Source organism: Lingula anatina, chromosome 1 (genome assembly GCF_051362555.1).
Source record: "Lingula anatina isolate TDL-2025a chromosome 1, LinAna3.0, whole genome shotgun sequence".
NCBI classification, from domain to species: domain Eukaryota; kingdom Metazoa; phylum Brachiopoda; class Lingulata; order Lingulida; family Lingulidae; genus Lingula; species Lingula anatina.
In genome coordinates, this window is record NC_141767.1 from 4,097,689 (window position 1) to 4,124,298 (window position 26,610).

The 26,610-nt window shown below is 35.1% G+C and overlaps 2 protein-coding genes across 2 annotated transcripts in view; one reads left to right on the forward strand and one right to left on the reverse strand.

Moving 5' to 3' along the window:
* The window catches only part of LOC106170233 (trafficking protein particle complex subunit 11), a 19,288-nt gene extending 5,599 nt beyond the window's left edge, over nucleotides 1-13,689 (forward strand). The window contains exons 15-31 of the mRNA XM_013550027.2: nucleotides 289-350; nucleotides 734-869; nucleotides 1,092-1,164; nucleotides 1,371-1,428; nucleotides 1,723-1,881; nucleotides 2,427-2,626; nucleotides 2,913-3,038; nucleotides 3,272-3,321; nucleotides 3,542-3,642; nucleotides 3,843-3,902; nucleotides 4,174-4,299; nucleotides 4,720-4,827; nucleotides 5,096-5,147; nucleotides 5,348-5,453; nucleotides 5,706-5,928; nucleotides 7,523-7,690; nucleotides 12,394-13,689. Of these exons, the coding sequence (XP_013405481.2) occupies nucleotides 289-350; nucleotides 734-869; nucleotides 1,092-1,164; nucleotides 1,371-1,428; nucleotides 1,723-1,881; nucleotides 2,427-2,626; nucleotides 2,913-3,038; nucleotides 3,272-3,321; nucleotides 3,542-3,642; nucleotides 3,843-3,902; nucleotides 4,174-4,299; nucleotides 4,720-4,827; nucleotides 5,096-5,147; nucleotides 5,348-5,453; nucleotides 5,706-5,928; nucleotides 7,523-7,690; nucleotides 12,394-12,426 (1,841 nt within the window). The 3' untranslated portion in view covers nucleotides 12,427-13,689. The remainder of the gene's footprint in view (nucleotides 1-288; nucleotides 351-733; nucleotides 870-1,091; nucleotides 1,165-1,370; nucleotides 1,429-1,722; nucleotides 1,882-2,426; nucleotides 2,627-2,912; nucleotides 3,039-3,271; nucleotides 3,322-3,541; nucleotides 3,643-3,842; nucleotides 3,903-4,173; nucleotides 4,300-4,719; nucleotides 4,828-5,095; nucleotides 5,148-5,347; nucleotides 5,454-5,705; nucleotides 5,929-7,522; nucleotides 7,691-12,393) is intronic.
* Nucleotides 13,690-15,025: 1,336 nt separating this feature from the next.
* LOC106170204 (sedoheptulokinase) lies at nucleotides 15,026-25,730 on the reverse strand. The gene is made up of 4 exons (XM_013549975.3): nucleotides 25,060-25,730; nucleotides 21,844-22,019; nucleotides 17,462-17,659; nucleotides 15,026-17,203 (listed from the first exon to the last, which is right to left on the reverse strand). Exons 1-4 carry the CDS (start codon nucleotides 25,683-25,685, stop codon nucleotides 16,818-16,820), a joined length of 1,386 nt encoding a protein of 461 aa, XP_013405429.1. The 5' UTR covers nucleotides 25,686-25,730; the 3' UTR covers nucleotides 15,026-16,817.
* Between the last annotated feature and the right edge of the window lie 880 nt (nucleotides 25,731-26,610).

Here is a 26,610-nt window from a genome sequence, read left to right on the forward strand (position 1 = left end):
TAAAAGCCATTATAGAACCAAACCTGTTCAGTGTGATAATTTTTCTGCGGGTGTTGCTGTAATTGGAATTTGCCTTTATTCTGTGTCCAAGTCAGCTCAATATTTTTTTATTTGTTGGAGAGTTCTTGCTTTGGTTTTAAATTCTCTAACTTATTGTATGTTTGTAAGAAATTATTGGGAGTACTATTACAGTAACTGTCTTTTAGCCTCATTCTTACTCGTTTCTTAACTTATTGTTACTGTTTGTTGCTGTTATATATGATATCAGACCTTGACGTGAACTCTAAGATATTCCCTTATCAAAAGAAGAGAAAACTAGGATACAGATGAACCTGATCCGGGTGATGTCAGTGAGTACTGCTGTGTTCATGAGTTTTCTCTTTGAAGAGCAGTTTAAAAAAATTAAAATATGTGTAAACATTAGAGAATGCTAAAAGAACAGCATTTTCATGCATGTTTTTCGGAACTAAAAGACATTTTTCAAATTATTTTAAAATAAAAATATCATGTCCCATGTATCCCATTTGATATATTGGGTGAGCTGAAATTTTAGAACATAACTAGAAAAGCACTCATACAGCACACATACCTCTGCTAGTGCATTCTCATAGTTATGAATTGCTTGATTGATTAATATATCACCACCAAAATCTAACTGATTCTAAGGCTGTATTCCCAGAGCTTTTAGATCATAATGACAATGTTAACCCTTCTATTTGTTTGCCATCTTCAGAGTGACCCTCCAGAGCCAGAACCTGGCTGTGATGCTGACTGTGTAGAGAAAGCTAAACCTTTGTGGAAGTGTGAGGCCTCCAAGGAGCAGGAGCAGTGCATGTTTACTGTGGAGATGCAGAACATTATTCCATTTGGTAAGATTGTGCAAAGAAGAGATTTATTAAATATTTTTTAATATCAGCTTTGTTTTGTTGAAAATGTTTTAACTATTTCTTTATTTATTGATAAGCTGATGAGTTAATGTGTCATACATTTGATCTAGTTCAAATAATTCACAAATAATATATTTATAGAGTATTATGAAATGTTGGTGTATACCAGGTTTTTCACCTCTAACCTCCTTTCTTTTCACCTAGTGGAGTGTAAAGCAGCTTTCAGTGAGGAGACATTCACAGCAGATGTACCCATTGTCCTGCACATATTTTTAAAGTAAGTGATATGAAATGCTATGTTTACTTCATTTTTTAAATGAAGCGTAAGTTATTAAAAATTTTTTGGTCTTGCAGAATATTTTTTCAAATTTTGAAAAGAATGAATAATCTTTTTAATGGATTGTAATTATGTACCATCTCAACTTAAACTTTGATCTCAATGTAGTGCAGTTTATGTAGTGATGACAATTTTTCTAATTTCAGAACTACCTGCCCATTCCCAATGAGATTTTCAAAGTTGTCTGTGCTTTTAAACAACCAGGTAGAGTAGTCTCCTCATATAGATTAAATTTGAATTGACCATGATATTTTATTGAAAAGACATGCATTTATATATAGGAAATAAAAATATTAAGACCCACCCTTTCCTCCTTAAACCTGTTTTAACCCCTTTCTTTCTTTCTTTCTTTCTTTAAACCTATTTCACCCCTATTCACCATCCCCCTTCCCCTCCCCCCTATTTTAAGCCTCCCTTTCTTCCTTAAACCTATTTAAACCCCCTTCTCTCCTTAAACCTTGTCACTCCCCTTTCATTGTGGTATTGTTCTGTATCCAGGTGTACAACCAGTACTGTGTGGTCAGTGATGGGCAGGGTATAGGGTCTGGAGAGTCCTCAGAGGAACAGACAGGAGACCTGTACCTGGTGCCAGGCAAGCCAAAGATGTACACCTTCACATACCTACCCAGACAGGAGGATGTGGGGAAAACACTACAGGTAATACTTACCTAGGACTAGCTTTATTGTACGAATATTTGCTGAGGATGTACCCTTGGTAAACATATTGGCATAACTGGTATTGTAAGCTTAAGCCCTGCTTTGATTGACATTGCTGTGTATTTGTTTTCTGTCTTGGTTTTCTATTTGCTGTGATCTGAGCCGCACAGATTTACTTCTTGTTGGCCAGCTCAGCTGATTGATGTTGTTGTGTGGTTTCCCATCTCGCATCCGGTTTATCAGCAAATCTTCTCAACTTGATTTTTTTTTATTTGATCAATGCACTTCTTCAGTAATTGTATTCCTGACTTGACTTCACCATTTTTAAGTTGATTTTTCTGCTAGTTGAATGATTTCAAGAAGTTCAGTATTGAAATCTAACTACTTTCTATTTCTTTTATATCTACAGTGACCCTTTCACCCAGTGTTTATCAAACTGAAACTGTAATATTTTCATCAGTGTGAGTACACAGTGTGCCCAGTCTATGCAAATGCAAACGGAGATGTTGTCTTATTGTCTTTCCAAACTATGTATTGTTTTGCAGATATCTTCCATTGCCCTTGAGTTAGGCTCGGAGACTTCCCGTTGCTCTGTCCTTCACTGGTTACACTGGAGTGACAGCGGCAGTGAGGGACTGATATTACCTGCACCAGAACACAGTGGAAAGAAGAAGAAAAAGATCAGCTCACAGGAAGACCTAGAGACTGTGGAGTGGGACTTGATTGATACCAATTCCTCTGCAAAGTAAATTAATTTTTATTTCCATTTGCATCCAGATTTGTGTTTGAACACTTCATTTTAATATTTGTTATTAAGATGTATGTAACATTTCTCATTCCTTCCGTTATCGAGGAAATTTATACCCAGAAGTAAAACCAGTCCTTTTGAGGGGATAGTGGGGCCTTTTTTGCTCATTGTCACTTTGAAGATTTTGTAATTTTAAATGGTAAGAGGCAGTTAACATACGAAATTTTGTTGAAAAGTCTCTGTATCTCTGTATGTAGTTGCTTATATCTGTTCTTTCATGTAGCTTGGTCCCCAGGGTGGCCTGTGTGGATGTTAACATAGAGCATCACTCGCCTGCTCTTATCATGGAATTTTACCACATCAAACTCAATATAAAAAACACAGAAACTTCCAGCACCAGGAAAAACAGGTATCACATCCTTTAACCTTTTGTGTACCATCAGTGAGTTGTGAATTAAATAACTTATTCTCAGACATTTGTAAATTGAAGGCTGTTACAGTTATTTGAGTATTTTGGATTTTCATTATTCTGGCCATGTAGTTGTTTGAGATACAGATTTCCTAATAAGTCTGCAGTATAAGTAAAATATATATTTAGAAGGAAATGCATATCTCAGTCTTGACTGCTCTTTCTTGTTTCAGTTTATCTGTAGGACAAAAAGAAAAACTGGATACTTTCTTGGATCACACAAGTAATATTGCCATATCAAGCATTTCAGATTTATTGTGGTTCTGCTTTACCTTGTAATTTTAATCGATTGTTCATGTCACAATTTATGTCATTTCCTAACACAATCTTATGATTTAAAAAAACACATGATTTAGGTTGTTATGGTAACCATATGTATATAATGAAAATAATTGGTAATTAAAAAAATATATATAGATATATTGATGTTCCTGTAATTTCAGCCCATGTCACAGTGGACCATGCTGAGTACCAGGACAAAGTAGTGCCCAGACGTGAGCAGGTGCCCCTAGGGAACCAGGGGGTATTAGAACCTGGTCAGGAGGTGAGATATAGCCACTTAGTGTTAACTGATGTATCTATATATTACCAGTCTGTTACCAGTTTCAATAATCAGAATACATATTTGATTGACATGTGTTTCTTTTAATACAGTGATGAGATGTTTCAGAGGATAGGCACAGAATTTATGTGAGGTAGTAAATTTTGAACTCAAAAATCCATAAAGATTTTTTTCTATTTCAGAGCAACAAAAGCATTTTTGTGAAATGCCTTCAGCCAGGAACAAGAACAATAGTTATTAGGGTAATGTCATGAGCTTGTTTATTGTTATATATTTTAAAAATATGATTTTGACAAATTTACATGGCTTTTAGTTGTTGGTTAATTTATTTTCTTTAATAATTAGCTGGTATAACATGCCATTGACATGTTTGAGTTACATATAAAGGATACATATAAATTGTTGAGTAATTTTAATTTTGTGTTAATTGCTCCTGTGATGATAATTATGATGTGAATTAGACTGTTTGGTCCATTTGTGAACATGACAGATACTTTTATGGATTTTTTTCAGATTACTTATGAAGTGGATGTGGACGTCTCGGGTCATATGGTAACTTGTACCTGTGAGAAAGAAGAAACTATAACTATTCCTGCAGTGCCACCCTTTGAAGTCACTTTTCTAGTCAAGTCAATGAAGGTGAATTATAGCTTGACTTTGCATTTTGAATGGATTAATACTTTGTCAATTATCACACTTTGCTCTATTAAAAGGAATTGTAAAAAGTTTCCCATTGTTAGTAATAATAAAGTTAAATTGCATCTCACGTGCTATTCTGTAGTGCAATCTATATTTCTTCAAGGATTTAAATTAAATGATACCTCCTAAGTTTCCAATACTCCTTTATTATTGACATATGGGGGAATTTTCAGGCCTCTGTTTCACACAAAAGAAACTTATTTAAGTCAGGTTCCCTGGCGAAGGTCTTGGTTACCAACATCACTTCACTATACGCCTAGTCAACTACGGATTTAAGATTCTTTGTGAAACAGGGCCCAGTAGGCTCTTGTTTAGCCAGCTCACTGGCCTGTTATAACAATATTTTTGACCATTTTTCAGTTTGAGGCTGTAGAATCTGTCCATGCTGACTGCCCGTTCATGGTGCTGACTGACATCAACAATAGCTCCCAGTGGCCCATACAGATACAGACCAGTGAACTCAAGCTGGTGAGGAGAAATTAAAACTGAACACACTAGTTATGATGTATTGATCTCTACCCAGTAGATGAGTTTGGAATTTAATTGGATTAGTCTGTGGTAATGAGATTTAATGCCCCATCATGGCTACTGTTTTGTCCGTGGAAAGGTTTAACTGATAATTAAGATATATGAATAATATTTAATGCAGTTTGTTAATAAAAAAGACGAAGTAAATTAATATATATTTTACATGTCATAGTTATAAGAATTATAAATACTCTTATTTCTTTTTCAGTCACCATTTATAAAGAATGTTGGTGAAAATGTGCAATCACAGTTGGAATCAAGTATGTTTAAATTAATTTCAATGCAGTATACTGATTATTTTAATTACGTTTGCACTCTAATGCAATTCTAATACTTTTAACAGTTGTTAACTTTAGAAAGGACTGATAAAGTGAACTGGAAAGTTAAATTTAATTCTGTTTTTGTATTGTTTAAAAAGAAATAAAAAGCAAAGTTTTGATTAAGGTGTATGTAATTTCAGTATCCCTCAAGTCCAGTGAGCATGCTGGGGAGTGTCTTTGTATGGTGGCTCCCCCTGTCATACAGCCCACTGTACCCCTGGGAAACTACGTCATACACTGGAAAAGGTAAGGTACACTTACTTCAAATGTGGAAGGTTTTGATTCGGAATTCAACTGAAATGTTTTTTTCTCTGAAGTGTATTTTGTAGTTAGATTCAAATTTTATACTTAATGATTTTTTACATTTTTAATTATGTATTATTATGTCGGTGCATGTTGGTAGAGATCCAAATTTATACAGAAGAGGAAAATGATACTCTAAACACACAATGAAATATTTTCAGTAGTATCAAATTCACCTTTATCTGTATTTTCCAGACATGGTGATGACACCCTCCCGTCTGTGACCACCACCCTCCCCCTGCCCCATGTGACTCTGGAACACATCCCGCTGGCCGTGGATGTAGACATTCCTTCTAACGGCTCTGTCAGGGATACTCTACCTGTGACATATACAATCTATAACAAGACTGGCTACATACAGGAGATAGAAGTGACCATGGATTCCAGTGAGCTTTTTATGCTGTCTGGGCACAAGCAGGTATAGTGACTTATACAGATGGCTTTATTTATGTGTCTGTCTGTTTTTGTATGGTGATCAATATTCTCTGTGCATCTGCCTCGTCGGTCTGTCTAGAGATCATGCAGTTGATACCGTAACAACGCAATTTCCTGAACACAGCAGGTTTATTGTAAAATGGTGTGTCATTGTTTTAGGCTAGTAGATTTAGTTTTTCATTTCCAAGCTCTTTGTCCATTTATTTCATCTGTTGCATTTTTCAGTTTGTCAAATAATGGCCTCTCAGTTTGATATAAGTGGCAAATGATTCCTTTTGAGAATTAAATAAAATAGGCAGTCCAGTTATGGCACACCATCAATATCCACCATTAGAAAATGTGATAAACCTAGACATGATCTATATCTAATTGACTTTTTGATGTTCGATTTGGTTCATAATTCACTTTTTGATGTTAGATTTGGTTCATGACACTTAAATCTGCTATTGATTTGTACATTTAACGACCTCTTTGGTAGATAGAGTAAGTTAAGTGCATTTAACTGCCTCTATTTCCCCGTCTCAGTGTAATGATCTCTTTGATTCTGCACATTTGTTACATTCATGTCTTTAAGCAAGTAATGTTTGACAAATAATGTGCAATTGGCTGCGTCTATTCCATCTATTTCTTGATACTCAGCTCATGAGCAGTTTGACAGACTCTGACCGGTTGTTGGTCTTGTACCTGCAGAATAATGTTTAGAGAGTTTCTGTGTAAAAAAGTTAATCCTGGTCCTGTTAATCGTCATAGATCTCCTCCAAACAAGGGGATCCACTCACAGAGCATACTATGCTACATTTATCACACTTCCCACATTAACATCACTTATTGATTTTTTTTTTAAAAAGTCAATAAAAACAAATGAAAGTACACCATGAGTTAGAAAATATCAGAATTGAAGGCAGGATACAGCTGAGGTATCATAGGTAGTAAATGCTTAAAAGCATCAGGAAACAATGATATGGTTAAGGCTTTAACATCAGATCGTGTTATTGATTCAGTCTGTTAATCCAGGGATACCTCAGTTAGCATTGCTTTGTTGAGTTTTAAGCTTCAAACCACTTGAATTATCTCATATCTCAATATAAAGGCACCTCCTTCAGCATCAGATACACAATAGAGCAAAATTCAATTATTGATGAGATGCTCCAAGAACTTCACTCAGCATCAGTGTATTAATTTTATAATCTGCACATTTTAGTTGTTTTTAACAGTATTTACCATGTAACAGTGTCTTTCTTTATTTCTTTTTGACAATTGTTTCAATTTAAATAAAAATAATATATATTTTAATTTTCTTATTATTTCAGAGGAATTATTTAGGTTTATGCTAATATAGCAATAAGTAGTTTAAACTTTTAAATATTTACCTGAAAAAATTAATGAAATTAGGTTTTAAAAGATTCATCAAAGGGTAAAACCAACATAAGCTTACCAATGATCACACATAATTCAAAGTATAGATACTTAGTTGAACTTGACTGTCAAGTAATAAGGTTTTATGGTATGATTTAAACACCACGCTCAAAGTACAACTGTGATTTATAAAAAAAAAAAAAAAAACATTCTCGTTTCAGCTTCACTTCAGAATCCTCCCCAGCAGCAAGTATAAGCTAAACTATAACCTGTACCCCCTGGCTCCTGGTCATATCCCCCTGCCACGCCTACATCTGAACATGCTCAGGTACCCTGGGACCATGGACGACATAGTACATAAGATGATACCTTCACATGTATTTATCATGGTAAGAAAAATAAAGTTCTCATTAAGAGTTTGAACTCAAACAAATTTGGCTTGTTTATTATTGTACCACCAGCGTTAGCGCTGGCGGTACACATGGTTTCGGTCTCGTCCAGATCGTTCCGCCGGCTCCGCCGGCTCCGCCGGACGGCTACCGTTACCGCTTCTCCTCCTAGACGGTAAGGCCCCCCATACCCATCTCATGGATTTAGGTCACCTATAATCTCAACTCGTTCCACGTAAAATTTGGGCTTTGTCGGTATTGGGGTCTGGGTGTGGCACTCATTGCAATGCACCCTTGTCTAAAAATGGCAAAATTAAATGCTAATTATCTACCCTACGGAAGGAGTTATGGGAAAAATTTCTATAGACGGCTTTCCAAAAGTCATATGTGTAGATTTCAAATATACCCTTGGATTTGAACTTTGACCTTTACTTCAAGGTCAAATGGGCCAAAATTTTCAAAAAAATGAAATTTTTTACGAAAAAAAATTTTTTTGCCCTGTTATTCAGACACCACACAGACTTAACCAATAATATTATTGGAAAGTGTTACCCTTCAGGTCATCTTTCATCTCCATGAATTTGGGGTCAATCGGTGCATTTTCACGGGAGTAGCGGCCATAAGATACCGAAACTGAAAACTGTCTCTAATTCGGGAACCGTTAATGCTAGAGACCCATTCTTTTTTGCATTTTGTAGAGCATGTAAAGCCCAACACTGGAGGTGGTCTCGGTTTTTTTGTATTCCATACGGTTTTCGAGTTACGCTGTATCAAAAAGTACATATTGGTGGTAAAAGCAAAATGTGCAGTACGGTAATGGATAATAAACTTTGAACTCTGGAAAAATAAAACATAAGGCTTGGCAAAGCAGACAACTTGTGTTCAAAAATGACATTATTTCATCAAATTTGAACTTCTGAAACTTCAGAGCACCTCCAATTTCAAGAATTTTGACCAAAATGACATTTTCTTTATTTTAATTAATTTTTTCTGTACGAAATTTAAGGCACATTATGGTAACTCCAAAATTATAACATTTAGTCCCTTATATCTCCAAAACTGGCAGAGATAGGTCTATAGTTACTATTGAAGTTGAATAGGAAGTCATATACTGGCAATCTATATGTGACCTTAAAATTGACCTTTGACCTACTTTTCACCATGAACTGAACTTTGCAAATTTTTCTTCCCTTTTATCTCCAAAACTGGCAGAGATAGGTCCATAGTTACTATTGAACTTGAATAGGAAGTCATATACTGGCAATCTAAATGTGACCTTAAAATTGACCTTTGACCAACTTTTCACCATGAACTGAACTTTGCAAATTTTTCTTCCCTTTTATCTCCAAAACTGGCAGAGATAGGTCCATAGTTACTATTGAACTTGAATAGGAAGTCATATACTGGCAATCTATATGTGACCTTAAAATTGACCTTTGACCTACTTTTCACCATGAACTGAACTTTGCAAATTTTGCTTCCGTTTTATCTCCAAAACTGGCAGAGATAGGTCCGTAGTTACTATTGAACTTGAATAGGAAGTCATATACTGGCAATATAAATGTGACCTTAAAATTGACCTTTGACCTACTTTTCACCATGAACTGAACTTTGCATGTAAAGCCCAATACTGGAGGTGGTCTCGGTTTTTTTGTATTCCATACGGTTTTCGAGTTACGCTGTATCAAAAAGTACATATTGGTGGTAAAAGCAAAATGTGCAGTACGGTAATGGATAATAAATTTTGAACTCTGGAAAAATAAAACATAAGGCTTGGCAAAGCAGACAACTTGTGTTCAAAAATGACATTATTTCATCAAACTTGAACTTCTGAAACTTCAGAGCACCTCTTATTTCAAGAATTTTGACCAAAATGACATTTTCTTTATTTTAATTAATTTTTTCTGTACGAAATTTAAGGCACATTATGGTAACTCCAAAATTATAACATTTAGTCCCTTATATCTCCAAAACTGGCAGAGATAGGTCCATAGTTACTATTGAACTTGAATAGGAAGTCATATACTGGCAATATAAATGTGACCTAAAAATTGACCTTTGACCTACTTTTCACCATGAACTGTACTTTGCAAATTTTGCTTTCCTTTTATCTCCAAAACTGTCAGAGATAGGTCCATAGTTACTATTGAAGTTGAATAGGAAGTCATATACTGGCAATCTAAATGTGACCTTAAAATTGACCTTTGACCTACTTTTCACCATGAACTGAACATTGCAAATTTTGCTTCCCTTTTATCTCCAAAACTGGCAGAGATAGGTCCGTAGTTTCTATTGGACTTGAATAGGAAGTCGTATACTGGCAATCTTACTGTGACCTTGAAATTGACCTTTGACCTACTTTTCACCATGAACTGAATTTTGCAAATTTTGGTTTCCTTTTATCTCCAAAACTGGCTGAGATAGGTCCGTAGTTACTATTGGACTTGAATAGGAAGTCATATACTGGCAATCTATATGTGACCTTCAAATTGACCTTTGACCTACTTATAATCATGAACTGAACTCTGCTAATTTCTTTCTCTTTTAACTCCAAACATGGCAGAGATAGGTCCATAGTTACTATTGAAGTTGAATAGGAAGTCATATACTGGCAATAAAAATGTGACCTTAAAATTGACCTTTGACCTACTTTTCACCATGATCTGAACTTTGCAAATTTTGCTTTCCTTTTATCTCCAAAACTGGCGGAGATAGGTCCATAGTTACTATTGAACTTGAATAGGAAGTCATATACTGGCAATATAAATGTGACCTTAAAATTGACCTTTGACCTACTTTTCACCATGAACTGAACTTTGCAAATTTTTCTTCCCTTTTATCTCCAAAACTGTCAGAGATAGGTCCATAGTTACTATTGAACTTGAATAGGAAGTCATATACTGGCAATCTAAATGTGACCTTAAAATTGACCTTTGACCTACTTTTCACCATGAACTGAACTTTGCAAATTTTGCTTCCCTTTTGTCTCCAAAACTGGCAGAGATAGGTCCATAGTTACTATTGAACTTGAATAGGAAGTCATATACTGGCAATCTAAATGTGACCTTAAAATTGACCTTTGACCTACTTTTCACCATGAACTGAACATTGCAAATTTTGCTTCCCTTTTATCTCCAAAACTGGCAGAGATAGGTCCGTAGTTTCTATTGGACTTGAATAGGAAGTCATATACTGGCAATCTTACTGTGACCTTGAAATTGACCTTTGACCTACTTTTCACCATGAACTGAACTTTGCAAATTTTGGTTTCCTTTTATCTCCAAAACTGGCTGAGATAGGTCCGTAGTTACTATTGGACTTGAATAGGAAGTCATATACTGGCAATCTATATGTGACCTTCAAATTGACCTTTGACCTACTTATAATCATGAACTGAACTCTGCTAATTTCTTTCTCTTTTAACTCCAAACATGGCAGAGATAGGTCCATAGTTACTATTGAAGTTGAATAGGAAGTCATATACTGGCAATTTACTGCGACCTTGAAATTGACCTTTGACCTACCTTACGATGAACTTAACTTTGATTGTACCATTTTAAGTTATATATATTTTTTGCGTATTTTGAAAATTCTTGTTGATTGCATTTTTATAGCTTGTCAAGCATAAGACTGGTGGCTGTGTCCCTTATTTTGTGTATGTGGGGGTCTATACGAATGCGCTTGCTCCAGCTGGTGGTACAATATTCGGAGGCGGTATCGCCTCTCTGATCCTCTAGTTTATTTGAACATTTTTTGTGTCGCTTTTATTTCAACTTTTTGTAGGGAAATGATTATCTGTCATATCCCCCCATTTTTAATTTGCTTAACCAATTGCTTTCTTAACAGATTAATGTATTTAGAATAAAAGTCTTTTTTATTTTTTGTTTTTTTTTTATTGATAATAACTGCTTAAACGTTAAGTGTTTCAGATAGGACAAGTTCATTGAGTTTTTTTTTTTTTTTAATTTGGTACGCTCAGTGAGGTTCTTAGTCACCTGAGTGTTAACCATCCCGTCATTGCACATTTATTCTTTTGAATAGATGGGCATGAAAAGATTGGCATAAAGATGAAATTATGATTTTTGTCAGGAAAATCTTTTAATGTGTTATTCATGGAATTCATTCTCATTCTTTACCTTTTGGGATTTGAGGAGTTGTGTAAGCTAATATAACTGAGATAGGGAGGCTGTGAGTGTATTTCTTTTATTGCCTCATATCTTGCATGCTCCATTTAATTAAAAATACCATATCTGAGGGAAGAGTTATTAAAATCGTGAGTGCACATTTTCAATTCAATCTATTACTTTTAAGACAGGCTGCATGCTTGGTTTGTTCAGTAATCTAAAGATTACATTTGTCCAATAGCATACAAAACTCAAATGATTCCTGACAAAGAAAGAACATTGCCTGATTTCCAATATGAAAGCCTGATGAAGTTTTTTGAGAGCCTGGAGGCCAAGCTCACAATAAGGTGCTGCATACTCTGCATTGAAGCACCACTCAAATCAATATGTGTTATGAAGTAAACAAATTGGCCAATGAATGGTTATTGCTTGGTCTGAGATAATAAGGATAAATGTAGAGTCTGTGAAAAGTTGTCACAGTGGCAATTAAGAAAATGAACTTGGTGTATTGACTTGCTATGGTAAAAGGAATCCATTTAGCTAAGTAATCCAGCTGCTGTCTGTTTTTTTTTCTTCCAGCCTCAAGGGAAAAGCAATGGTATAACAGTGTAATGGAAGCCAGCCTAAGGCAACATTGTTGTTTCTCTATTTTGTGGATGAGAAGAGTAAATTCATGAGATGCCAATGGAACATTTGGCAGGAAACATTTCGTGCAGACTAACATGAAAATGCGTGCATTAGCACTCCTGCTCGCATGTTTGATATGTATGAACCCATGACTTTTCACGCTACATGTAGAGCAGATCAAGATCTAGTATATATTCTTTTATGTATTGAATTTAAATGTCATTGCTTTTGTATTCATGTTGTGTTTTTAATGAAATCTGAATGTTAAAGAGAGGCTTTTGTGATATACATGGTGGGGAGAACTTCTAGGAAAGAATTATATACATACATAATTGAAGGAGAGGAAATCATACGTTTCAGGTTTTCTCTTTTATGGCATTAAAATGACATATTTTATTTAGATTGGTTATGTAATTTGAAAGCTTTTGGAAGTGTGATAATTTGTGTTGCATTCTCACCTGTATGTTTCCAGGATGTGGGTATCAGGTTTGGAAAAATTGTGATTTAGAATTTTTGATATTTGTTTCAAAGCTTCAGCAATATTATATGTTAATAATAAAAATTATTGCCATTATCTGGCAAGCACTTAAGGATACTTTTAAGTTCAATTGTCCATTGAAAAAAGTCAATGAAGTTTATGCTTATCTAAAGAATTGTTATAATTATTTTTTTTTATTTTTTTATTTATTTATTTATTTATTATTATTTTTTTTTTTTTTTGGTGAAGCTGAATGGTCACTTATGTGTTATCATTTTTGGTATCAGTGCAACAAAACATTCAAAAACACTGACTTTTCCTTATTCTTTGTACAATGCATGAAATGTTAATTATGTGTGCCATCATCATCAAGAAGGAATGTGGTGCTCTGCTGCATTTGTTACTGCCTTAAGTAAGTTAACACTATTTTCATTCTAACCTAAAAAAAAAAAAAAAAAAAAGCAATTTTACATCCACGTTTATCAGGCGCATGGTGTTTTGCAACTCTCTGTGGAGAGACATTGGATTATTTTGAAATCATTTAAGGAAGACGCAAAAACAGGGTAAAGTTTGTTTGAACTTTTGCGCTGAATCCATCTGTATGTGAATACTTACTTTATTGCCTCCACCAAATTGTTCAGCTGAATGGTTTGTAACAAATAAAAACTAAGGAGTGCTGAAAGGTGTTCAGAATGAATCCAGGCATGTGATGCCATAATCAATATCTTTTCATTCTGATAATAAATTGGGTATGGATATAAGGGTTTGGACTAACATTTAGAGTGGTTTTGGATGTCACCAAGATATTGAAATGACATAACCAACAATAAATTTAATCTCATCCAGGTATAATATCAAAGATTTTTTTTTTTTTTTTTTTTTTTTTTTTTTTTTTTTTTTTTTTTTTTTTTTGGAAAAATTTGGTGCATTTAGGCCATTTTTTTCTTCAAATTTTACAAACACAATTGGGAATTTAGTCTATCAACTGACTGAATTTTATGACCTGTATTAAAAAAAAACACCTTGCTGCATATGATAAATCAGAAATGCATCTCAAGTTGATAGTGGTCAGTAATTGAGACAAAAAAAATTACATTCTCTCAAGATGTAGCAGAATTTTTTGTTCTTATCAAAAAACGTTTATCCATAGGTCATAAACACATTCTGTGTTTGATTCTCAGCAGTGCAACCAACAGCTGGCACACCAGAGCTTGGGTTAATTTTCAAAATGCTTCCAAACACAGAATTAACAGTTGCCATATGGGAAATATCTACAGAATGAAAAGCCAAGCAAAAAAAGGGGGAGGGGGACTTAATTTGTTGCCAGGTGTTCAAAAATTGAATTCACAGGGAAAACATCTTTGTGGGCTTCTTGTTTAAACATACATAAGTCTATCAAGTAGGAATTTTAAAGAAATTACTGACAATAAATAAATAAATGAATCATTAAAAATTCAAAACAAAAAGGCTATAATCAGTTTAATGTGAAGTAAGTACCCATACAGAAACTGCTGTATTAATGGTGGTTAAAGTGGGACAAAAAATCTAAATGCTTTCTCGTGATAAAAAATCTGGAGCTAATCAATAATTCAACTAAAAACTGGCCAAACATCTACCGTGGTTTAGATGCCTGTATCTGTTTAAACACGTACATTGTACATCCATGTTTACTGTACAGTTATCTAGCTACCATACTGGTAATGTAAGTGCTTCCAAGTTGAATATCCCTGTAGAACATGGGAGACCACATACTGTTGTATTTAACGTGATCCATGAGTTTAAGACCACAAAATAATGGTTAACTATGGCCAGCTGGGCAATAATGTCATTACTGAAAATCCATGCAAAAATTCTTGCTGGAGAGTAAAGTAATGTGCACAAATAAATATCTCTGTGGTCATTGTAGAGAGGAATAGTTTAAAACCATAAGTTACTCTTTTATACTTGGCTAACCAGAGTATTAATAGTACACAGATACAGATATGTATCTGATGAAGGCATTCATTTTACGCACACACACACAATAAAAAAACACTAAAATAAAGAAAACTTTCAATACATATTTTGCTCATTCACAAACATATTAAGCAGATAATACAAACAATGTAATTCACTTTGCTTTATTTCAAAAAGAAAAAGGCATGTTTAGGCAGCTAATGTTTAATCAATCAACTGCACTTTTCATTACAAATCACTTCGCTTACCCAAATACACAAGTGTACATCACAAAATCATTTGGAAAATTAACACCCTATATATTGTAGCTAGGACACAATATTGCATCGTAGATTGTAGTATAAGTGACAATTGGCAAACTCCTATACCCAGCATATACATCATCATTTAAGTATACAGGGGTGTTGGTTTGAATAGAGGTATATTCAAAAAGACATCTGGAGTTTTCAGGGTGCTGGTTAAAGTGTCCGACTCCAGAGGTATATGAAACTCAGGGTGATAGATTTCCCTAGATGGAATAAAAAAATGTCCAATGTAGTGTATGTACTAAATAAAAAGGTTATCACAATGTAAAGATAAAATTAAGTAGAGATATTTTATATTACTGCAATATTAGTGTTCATAAAACAAAACAAATGTGTTGTTGACAGAGATGAAAAGTTCTCCCAGGAAGAAAACTAGTTCTAAAATGTGCTTAGACATTATTTTACTTTGCACAGGAAGAATGCCAGAATTAATTATCTTGTAGCTTCTGGGTGATATACTTTTTCTAGACTGTCACAGACGTTCATTACACCTTCAAGCAGGATAGTTAACATTCCACACCAGGAAGGTCTCATCTATAATTATGGCACAAATTGTGTCTGAATTCATAAAGAAGGATTGCTATTTTTACAATCCCTGGATTTTATTTTAATATTTTATTAATCCTAGGCAAAGTGTTGCTGATGAGAGCGTTAACCACATGCCTTTGTTGAATCATGATGTGCCAGAGGCAATACTGTGCAGCAGTATCAAAAGAAACTCCAGTGAATGGCAGAGGGCAATGACAGAGATAAAAACGCTTGGAATCACCCATGGCCAAAGCCTCACCATTTGGCATAAAATCAAGTTAAATTTTTATGAGATTTGGGAGAGAGTAGGGTTAGAAATAATGGCAGATTAGGTAATGCTGTATTGCAACGAATGACAGCTGACAGAATTTATCCACTGACATGATGGGAAATATTTACCATCTACTGTAGTGCATAAAATTAAGCACGCATTCACCATGTTTTTTGTCAGTAGTAATTTGTATTCTACTGGTAGCACAACATTCCCAGCACATAAAGTTTCACCCTTATGGCTGAAATGTTAACCCCACCTCACAGAGATTCTCATACATTTTTCAGTCTCGTATGATTCATGTAATCCCAAAAGCCTTGTTATAATTTCCACTGAAGTTTGGTGTGTGGCTTATAATTATCCACCTAATGTGTAAAAAGGTACCAAGATTAGAGCTCAGCTCCAGTTTTCAAAACGACCTAGATAATGTCAATCTTGATCACTGGTTTCCAAAAGCTACTTCAAACTAGAATACTGAAAGCTAATATAAGCATTCCATTACCATAATCACAATATTATTGACTAAATTCTGATCCCATTTAACCATTGTCCATACTACTACAGTATAATTTACTAGTGCTTCTCATGTTCTTAATCTACAGAAATCACCTCTGATGAACATCTACTGATTTTACAAACGAAAAAAAAAAAATTAAAAATTAAAATCTGACCACCAACATAAGATGCCTAACAGACTGAATGATGTGGGAATTTCTTTGGGATACAAGCTTTTGCTGACAAATACTGTGAATACTGAATAATGTTACTGACTGCAAATTCACATATCACGTCAAAATGTTCCACTTCAAGCATTATGCAAGATACTTTTCCTTTTCTACTAAATCATTGCAATGGCAGCGCCAATGGCAGAATCAGTTCCTTGAACATAAGTAACAGGCAGACTATACAGTTTCTCAATTTCCCTCTGAATCACTTTATTTTTGGTTAGCGCGGCACCACTGCCAACAATTCTCTTCACTCCTGCTCCAAGTAAAAAATCTCGTGGCATCATGGTGTGCAGATTGGTCACTACTCCTTGGCACAATGCCAGCGTTACACTGCCAAGGCTTAAGTTGCTGGTATTGATATTACTGACAGTGGCGTGCTGATTTGGCATATGGCGTTCACCATAGATTGTTGGGCTGATCACCAAATCGGTGCTCTCCTCTTCCTCTCCCTGTTCTAAAAGAGTAGCCCACACTTTGGTGTCTGGAACTGCATGACCTTGAAAGGGAAAGAGAGAGAGAGAGAGTAAAGAATTGTGCACTTGTTTTCCTTTTAACTTGAGAAATATATTAAAATGTTTCTTTTTGTAAGAATTCAATACCTTTATTTCAATCTTGTTGTAAAACTAAGCAATACCTTTGCTAATGATAAACTAATTATAATAGCATGTGAAAGTACATGTAACAATTAAACCAATCTTACCAACAGAGATTGTGACAATGATCAACTTTCACAAGGAAAAAAACCTAGTCCTACCCAGTTCATGAGTCCATTGCTGTAGCATCTTCACAAAAGCCGCCATGACATTTCCCCCTGTCAAACTGGCAGCCACTGCAATATAGGTGTCACTGAAGTAGGGGAAATACTCGATGGGTGATTTCAGGTCACAGGGGGGTGGCGTGAATCCCTTGGGCATCGCAAATGCCACCTGGGCAGAAGTGCTAATGTTTAAAACTGAAACAGTAGAAAAATGTTTTACCACTTAATACTGCTATCAGACAGCGTGACTTTGTGTACTGGTTTTATATCTTATTCTAGCTATTAAGTGCATTTAATTTGAAAATATGTGAAATGTTTGATAAAATAAGGTTTGAATTCACTGACATGTGCCTCACGACTCAATTTCTCATTATCTTACAAAATCTCATGAAGCAGAGACATGCAATTTGAAGTAAACATGACACAATCTATTCAGCAAATGCCTCTTTTAGCAAAGAGCACACACTGTGAATCTATACAGTGTATCTATCTTTGGTTCCGGCTGCTTGACGACCTGAATAGATTGCATCAAGCATGTAAAGGTATTCTTTATGCTCCTTTCAAGTTCCAGTTGTCACATAAATTTTAGTGCTCTTTGAAATCTATCTCCAATCTTTCAGTAACTGGCAGAGAAGTAATGTTACCATATAAATTATTGCCTTCCTTAAAATCATCTTGATTGAAAAAAACTGCAACATTACAAAACATCATACCCATATATGATGGGTACAAGAAAGGATTAATATTTTAGTATACTGTCTCTTACAGTAAATCAAATTAACTCCACTCCTTTGCAAACCACTTTTAGGGAAATTTATACAAAGGTGTTTTACAAAAGACATCACATTTATGATATTTATCACCTGCCTTGCAACTATGAAGTAACTTTAATCACACACACACACACACACACACACACACACACACAAAAAAAAAAAAAAAAAAAAAAAAAGATGATTGTCAGTACATATAAATGTGTTTTAATAAAACATGGCGATGTAAATGTGATCTTTCATTCAGATTCCACACTGAATCTTGGCAGCCATGTACCAGCTTGCCCTGGTCAAACAAATCCAGTAATATCTATCCTTAAACAAATGTAATGGAGTTGGCATTTATAAATAGAAACTCAATCAGCATAATGAAGTATGTGAAAACAGTTCACTGTACATATGAACAAATCCTATACTGCCAGGAGGCAGAGACATCTACAAATAATCAACTTGATGATCCACTGGCAGTTACAGGCCTTCCCAACTACCAGACTCGGCACCTACGGGTCCAGTATAAACCGGTTTATCAGACCACACTACCCGTTTTCAAGGTGTGTGTCAGATCGCATTACAGAGTATCAGCCACCACACCGATTTTGCCTGGTGCGCGATGTGATAGCAATGATCCTAATCGGGGTTGGAAAGTAGTGCATCTCATCTAGATTCATGCGCTGCTGCAATTTTCTCTGTTTATGCTAAAATCTGACAGTACCGCAATTTTTAACATAAAATTTAGGTTCGGACATAGCCAATGATGTTTTGTAAATAAGAACTTGCAAACTTATATATTAATTTAGAAAAGTAGACTTAATTTTGATAGCAGAAGCATATTCTGTCGGGGGTTAAATTATTTTCATGACTACCGGGATGGACGAGATTGAGGGCAGGGGTAATCCTAGAGAGGGGTGAGAAACGTCTATTGTTCTCGTCAGCGAGGCTGTCCTTTTTCAGGGTTTGTATGCACGGACAGAAAACTTAAGTATTGTGGGAACGTTACTAATGAAGCCACTGGTAGTACTAGTAGATATCAGCCTGTAGGCTTGAACAAGCGCCTCTTTTATGCGATCTGACACACACCTTGAAAACGGGTAGTGTGGTCAGATATACCGGTTTATTCTGGACCCGTAGGTGCCGAGTCTGGTAGTTGGGAAGGCCTGAGTTAGCTAAAAACCCAACATTGAGTTTTCTGTGCCATCAAAATAAAAGAAAAGACAAAATGATAGATGCAAAAGTGTAGTATATGTATCTTCATCACTAAAACTGACATAAAACATTCCTCAATAGTTAACCCCTGGCAAGATGAAAAACATCAAATATGCATGTAAAGCTCACAGAAAAATTAGAATTGTGTTTGGAAAAGCATGATGGATTCCCTTATCCCTTCATACAAGATACTTGTATCCAGTAAAAAGCACATTAAAATAATTTGATAAAATACATATGACAAAAAGCATGAATGTCAAGCACCAGCATTGTGCAGGGCAATTCCACAGGATGATCAATTACGGGGCCTGCACGGGTGCTTGAGGCCCGATTGAATTATTCAATTTTTTAAGAATGATTTAACATGTACAAAGCCATTACGAATATTCTTCCGTTTTATGATGTGCTAAAGAGCAAGGGAAATTGTGTCTGGTGGTGCCATATCCTTTTCTCAGGAATTGAATAACCTTGCATAACCTACAACAATACTGGCTTTAGAAAAATCACAATGAAATTCATCTACCACAAACAATGGCATCAGTGTGGTTGAATGTACCTGGATAAATAACTGCATTTTATTCAAAGGTGATAATAAAAGTTAGGGAAAGGTTGGCTGCCAAGGTTGAATAATGGTTAAACCCTTTTATCTGTTCCAATACCAACAAGTAGTCCTTTAATTTTTTTAATTAACAAAAGTAATTTCTATTCAATTTCCAAGAAACTGGCACAATGGTAGAACTAGCATACAATGTTGTTGTTTTTTAAATAATTTCAATAGCCAATTTGAATCCCTCTTTGTCTTAAACATCAATTACTTTGCAAGACATCTTCTATTAATTGCTAGATAAATTACAAAGTAATGACATTTCCTCAAATTTTGCTACAAGAATCTTGATACTCTCTGAAAAGACCCAGAGCCAAAACAAAATGGAATTTCCCCACAGGCTGATCAATAGCGTCTCTTAATCCATCTAAATTGCCTTCAATATCATTTACCTAAATTGTTTCATCTCCGCAACAATGCATTGAAATGTCTTCACTTCTCTCAGACAACAGGATGGCTCAATAATGCTAAGTCAATTGAGCCTCAGTGGTATATAGTGTGATATGAGGATAAAGATATGCTTTCTGCAGCAAAATGGCATGTTACTGCAATACATGAATTATGTCAATTTCATCATATTTTTTGTTTGTTTGTGTTTCTTGTAAAATTTATCAGCCAAAAACTAAGACTAAAAGACTACAGTGTTTATTGATTTCCAGTATGTTTCACCATTGAAATTATACAATTTGCCAGTTTTTTTTTTCAATAAAAATACTACACAGCTAATCTGGTAAATATACAGACATTTACAAGTAAAAAAGAACACCTATGAAAAAAATAACTAGAAAAGCACTCAGAGAGCGCAACTTTTACCAAGGCAAATAATTAACTAATATTTTACTATTACTTAATTTAATAAATTGAAAATCATCATCAAAATCTAATCATTTCTTCCTTAGCACATTTGTGACCTATTCTGAAAATTTAATTAATCAATTAGTCAATTAATAAATTAATGGATAATCACCAATATATAATCATTTCTTCCTTGGTTCATTTGTGACCTATCCAGAAAATTTCATCAAAATCTACATATAAGTAACTAATTTTTTATCTATATATTAATGGATTATCTCCAAAATCTTATCACTTCTTCCGTTGTCTATTTCTGAGCTATCCTGAAAATATTTGAAATTGGCCCATTTGTGACTTATCCTGAAAATTAAAATAAATAAATGGATGGATCATCACCAAAATTTAATAATATCATCTATGGGCTATTTGGGACCTATCCTCAAAATTTCTTCAAAATCTGTCATTACTTTTTGTGTAATGGTGTGCACAGACAGACAAACAGTAACAAAAAAATAACCACTTCTGCTGTTGAAGGTAACAAATCAAAAGACACAGATTTAATAACACCTAAATAAGATAGATAGCAGAACAGTGTCTGTATATAAAAAAAGAAAACTTGTACACCTGGGGTATTCATTTGTGAAAGTAATTCTTAGTATTTTGTTATAATGAAACTGCCTGATCCTTCATCTTTAAACAAAGCTTTGTGAAGGTCTCCAAGTCCATTTCATTTACAACTAAAAAAAAGGCCGGATGAATCTCTTGAGTTTGAACAATCATTGATTTTTCTTGTAAGGATTTAGGTGCTTTTCCTGAGTAGTAATTGTATGAAATCAATATTCAAAGGTTGAGCTTAGCTTTAAATCTGTTAATATACTCAAATAACAATGCATCTTCAGAGTTGAAAACTTGTGATTCTGTGGGAAAAATATCTTTTTTTTCCTCACTAAATGAGACATATTTACTCAGAACTGACTGGATTAGAAATCAAACAAGGAAATTACCTGCATCATGTTCTTGCTGTATGCCAGAAAGGATTGAACACTGTAGGTCCCCCATTGCGACACTGACTGGGGTCCCCTTAGCCAAACCATACCAATCAGAAGATAGGTGGCCAGCTATGGAACCTGGTGGTCGCACCTCAGGCAGAATGTGAACTGGAAACTGTGCCCTAGAAAGTCTGGAAAATTTAGAATTTTATGAGAGAGAGCTGGAGTCTTAGCATCTTAAGTTTTGGAGTTCCATATAAAGATGAGATAAATGACAGGTCAAATCTTTATCAGGGGTGGATTGCGACCATCTTCTGGATCTTCAGGAAGACAGGTATCTAATTTTCTCTGTCAGAAGTCAAAATTGGAGGACGGATTAACAAAGATCATTTGGAAGACTGTCAGAAAATATATCTGGATCCACCCCTGTTTATGCTTTCATCATATTATTTTTGATTTATTTTTTGCTCTCCTTAACTTACCTGACATCACCATAATTTACCTTCTCGTTTCAACTATATGAGCACTGTATTTAAAGAAATCTAGTATCTTTCTTTTTCCACAAGATGTAATAATCATTGTCTCTCAAGAAACCTTTAATAGATTTATGAAATCACCCCCATCATCCTTCAAAATATTGACAAACCTGTTCAACACGATATTGCATTCAGTCAATTAAGATAATAACTTCAAGAACAATCTAAGAAAGATCAATGACATTTTCATTGCTCCGTTTTCTTGGAAATTACTCTTTGATATACTGCACAAAAATTTTCATTGATTCTAGAAATAATTCTCTTTCAGTTGAAGCATCTTTCATCCAGCCTACTTTCTTTACTAATTCAATCAACAAGTGGGGCACTATTTTATCCCTGGTAACAAGCTGACTGAAATCACCAATGTCACATATAGAACTATGGTCAATGTCCGATAGAGTCACCAGAGGAAAGCCTTTGCACTAAACAGAACATTCAATGAAAACACTTTGATCCATTTATCAAGAAAGAGAAATGGATCTTCAAAGGGTTTTATGGTCTATTCAGAGAATGGTCAAAGAATGAAAAGTTCAAGTCGATAATAAAAACTTATCTTCTCTAAGACTGCATTCCCATAGATTTAGATCGATCCATCTAGATTGACCTAACTCCCTGGGGGTTCACGCTATATTGATGTCAGCCAAGCGCGTACGGTAGTTAATTACCCCCTTACAGCTTTTAGTAGGTGGGACAGATGCTTAAGCCGGCTAAGCTGACAGTAATCTAGAGAGACTCCCCTACAGGGATAGATCCATCTAAAATCTGTGGAAAATGGGGTCTAAGCCATATCTCAAAGACACCTCTTCTTTGCAACTTAAATAACTGCATTTTTACTAAAATATTCAAAAGTTATTAAAAAATTTATTCCAATCTCTAATTCCTACAAATTGATCAGAAATATATATATATGATAACAAGTCTTATTAGACTGCTCTAATAAAATATGATCTGAACTCTTAACTTTCTTTAAATATCAGAGTGTCACATACAAGAGCTGTGCAAGGAGGGTTTCAATCCATGTTAATTGCCCTGATAATTGCTCAAAACAGTTCTGTTACCTCCTTTACACTTAAATAAAATTCCTTTTATTTTCCTCAAGTGAAAATTGGAATAATGCAATATTATCTCAGATTTGTTCATTCAAAAGACAGTAAGACTTAAATACAGAAAACAAGGTAGCCACAGAAGAAACAATGTTAATGTTTGAACATTATTATCTGAAGAACTTACAGAAGTAATTGCCAAGTTTATTTGATATTATCTTCTGTGGATGCATGATTCTGCTGTAAGTTAGTCTGTGAAGTATTGTCAATCAAGTAAAATAAATTTTGAACTTTTCAATTCCTACACAAACTTTTGAATTAAAGCACACCTATGGTGAAAGTTTTCAATGCAAAGGTTTGTGTAGGAACTGAAAAATTAAAAATCTACTCAACTCAACCTCTGTGGATGAGTTTCTTTTTTATACCACAATTAATCAGCATATGTGTGCTTTATGTCAAAAATATAAAAAAAAATTGTTCATTCTGCTTGGATAAAATCAAGAATACTAGAATTTGCCCTGTCAAAAAAAAAGGGTCAAATAGCTTGTGGGCACTGAAAGTCAGTTGACACTGCAGTCATTACAGCTCAACAGGTTCATCATTAAATAATGAAATCTTCATTAAGGTATAAGGTCAGTATACTGAGTATGGATGGACCAAGTTTGACATTATTCCAAAAGAGAAAAGGGGTCCAGTGCTTTTGTTAACAAGAAAAACCCTCAACCAAAAGAAAAAATGGAAATATGAAAACTACCACATATAATAATATTTCTGAGTAAATAGAAATGCATTTTTTATATCAAGTGGATACAGCTGGACGTTTACGTACTTACAGGTAAAAAGACGATTAATGATTTAGTGCATACCTCAGCAGTAATATAATTGCATCCAGCTGTTATATGATATAAAAGGCACAACTCACATTACTCTAGATGTTATATTTAGAACTGATATAAACAACCTAATTTGTTATATAAATATAGAACTGATATAACCCTTGATAACTTACACAGGCTGTGGTAATAATGCAATATTGCATTTCTTTGGGAATGATTCTTCTGGTTGTTCACAGTGGGGTCTATTTTGAATTTCTTAAAAGAGTGTGTGTGTGCAAGGGTAGATCCAATATTATTTGAAGGTGGGGGGGGGGGGGGGGGGGGTGAGTCTGCAGATGTGAAGCCCACCCTCCCACTCCTTGGTGTGGGGCCCTGGACCCGCTTAAGGGCCGCAAAAAATTTTGGTATTTCAGAGGGTGAACAGTGCCATTTGGTACTGTTAAGAAGTATGATTCAGCGAGTCAAAAGTCTAATTTCAAGAGGGGACCATTGGTGTGATTTTTTTCCAGAAATTGAAGGGGGGGTGGGCAGGACCCTCCCCCCTGACCACCGCTCTAAATCCGCCACTGTGTGTGTGAATGGCCAATCTTGTCCTACCTAGAGGTAGTGAACTACATTACAACCTGCTGGGTTAACCCCCAATCCAAACAACTCAGATCGTAACAAGGAGGAATATAATCCCCCCCCCCCCCAAGTACCTAGCTCTTTGAATAATTATGCAAGGATAATAAGCAATTGGTCCGTCAAAACAAAACATAAATAAATAAAATAAAAATAAATGAAAAATTTAACTTTGAGATTTTATACCAGACTTACATGTCTGTATTCCATGAATTTGCAATAGTGCTGAAGTAGCCCCAACTGGCTGCATTTTGTGTTGACATCACAGGCTTTGACAGTTCACATAGAGTGGCCACAAAAAAGTCTTGGATTGTACCGGCACAGTCATATTTATCTAAAAGCTCAGGGTGGTTCTTTTTATACCAGAATATAGTAGCACACCCATAACCAGTGGACAATCTTAAGTGAGAATCATGCCGTGGCAAGGTCTCTAAGAATTCAGGGGTACATCGACAGTCCTGCCAAGTGGTAAGGTTACTGGTGCTTTCCACCTCAAACCTCCCAAACGGGTTCTTGCTCCATGCCTTCCCCCGCTTCCAAAACATCACCCCGTGCATCTGTCCCGATATTCCAATTTTAAGGACATGAGACAGCTTATCTCGTGGAAGACGTGACACCATGTACTGTAAGGCCGTGATGATCTTCTTCGGGTCCTGCTCGTTCGCAAGGGGACCATTGTCACGACTGGAAACTGACGCCTGGGTGTCCGCAGAAGACGCCGCCACTACCTCGTTAGTGGCACAGTCAACAATGGCCGCTTTGACAGTCGTTGTCCCTAAGTCGAGACCCAGAACGTACCTCCGCTCCGAACTTAGCGCCATGTTGTTGATTGCGCTTTAAATCGGTGTGTGATTGGCTGTGACGCTTTGTCCTACTTAAAGTGTGTTTCTGTTAAAAGGCGTCTTATCTGAGCAGGGTTAAAGTGCACACGTTAAAGATCTTTGGATTGCAATATATCCGTAATAACATATTGATATCATCATGATGATTTTTTATTCCTACATTCTATAAAGTTATTTTTGAAAACTATTTTGAAAATGAGAATTTAATAAGGAGAAAGAAAGGTAAAGACAATTATGGATAACTGTCAGTGTTTCTTTATCAAGGTTAAGAAACTGATAGTATGAGTTTGTGCTCCGTGTAGGCCTATGTCCCGTTTTATATATTTTCATTTTTATGTTTTTCAATTAATTTTGCAAGATTAATTAATTATTTTGCTGCCTTAAGGTCTAACGGGCTGTGTAGCCCTACAGTATATGCCATTTAAGAAATCTTTTGTATCGTTTTTTTTTTTTTTTTTTTTTTTTTTTTTTTTTTTTTTTTTTTACATTATTGAATCATAAGACATCAGTTTTGTTTGGGAATTATACAGGGTGGTTATTGACAAGAATGACGAGAATAAAAGATAGACATATGGTTTACACACAAGCCACTTTTTTAATGACATGAAATTAACCGTGGTTAAACCAGAAAAACACTCGATCTGCCGATCGGCAGCGGGGTATATAGGGAATGTGAAATTGATGTGTCGGATGTGTAACTATTTAAACACCTGAATTCCCTGATAACACACACTTTGGCGACTTGTGTTTACAGTAAATATCCGACCTGTCATTTATGAATTAAGTATTCGAAACCCCAAGAATTCAGATACTAAAAATTGTTCGTCACCAAAATGACATGCATGAGCAAGAATCACGTCAAAATCACACACAGATATATAAACCAACGCTTTTTCTTAAATAT

What these genes read in the sequence shown, in the direction of transcription:
- LOC106170204 (XM_013549975.3), bottom strand. Translation starts at nt 25,685, where the DNA reads ATGGCGCTAAGTTCGGAGCGGAGGTACGTTCTGGGTCTCGACTTAGGG. An exon ending in ACAGCAAGAACATGATGCAG is followed by an intron (nt 17,660 to 21,843) that starts GTAATTTCCTTG and finishes CTACTGTTTCAG; the next exon opens with TTTTAAACATTAGCACTTCT. An exon ending in GCAATGGACTCATGAACTGG is followed by an intron (nt 17,204 to 17,461) that starts GTAGGACTAGGT and finishes TTCCCTTTCAAG; the next exon opens with GTCATGCAGTTCCAGACACC.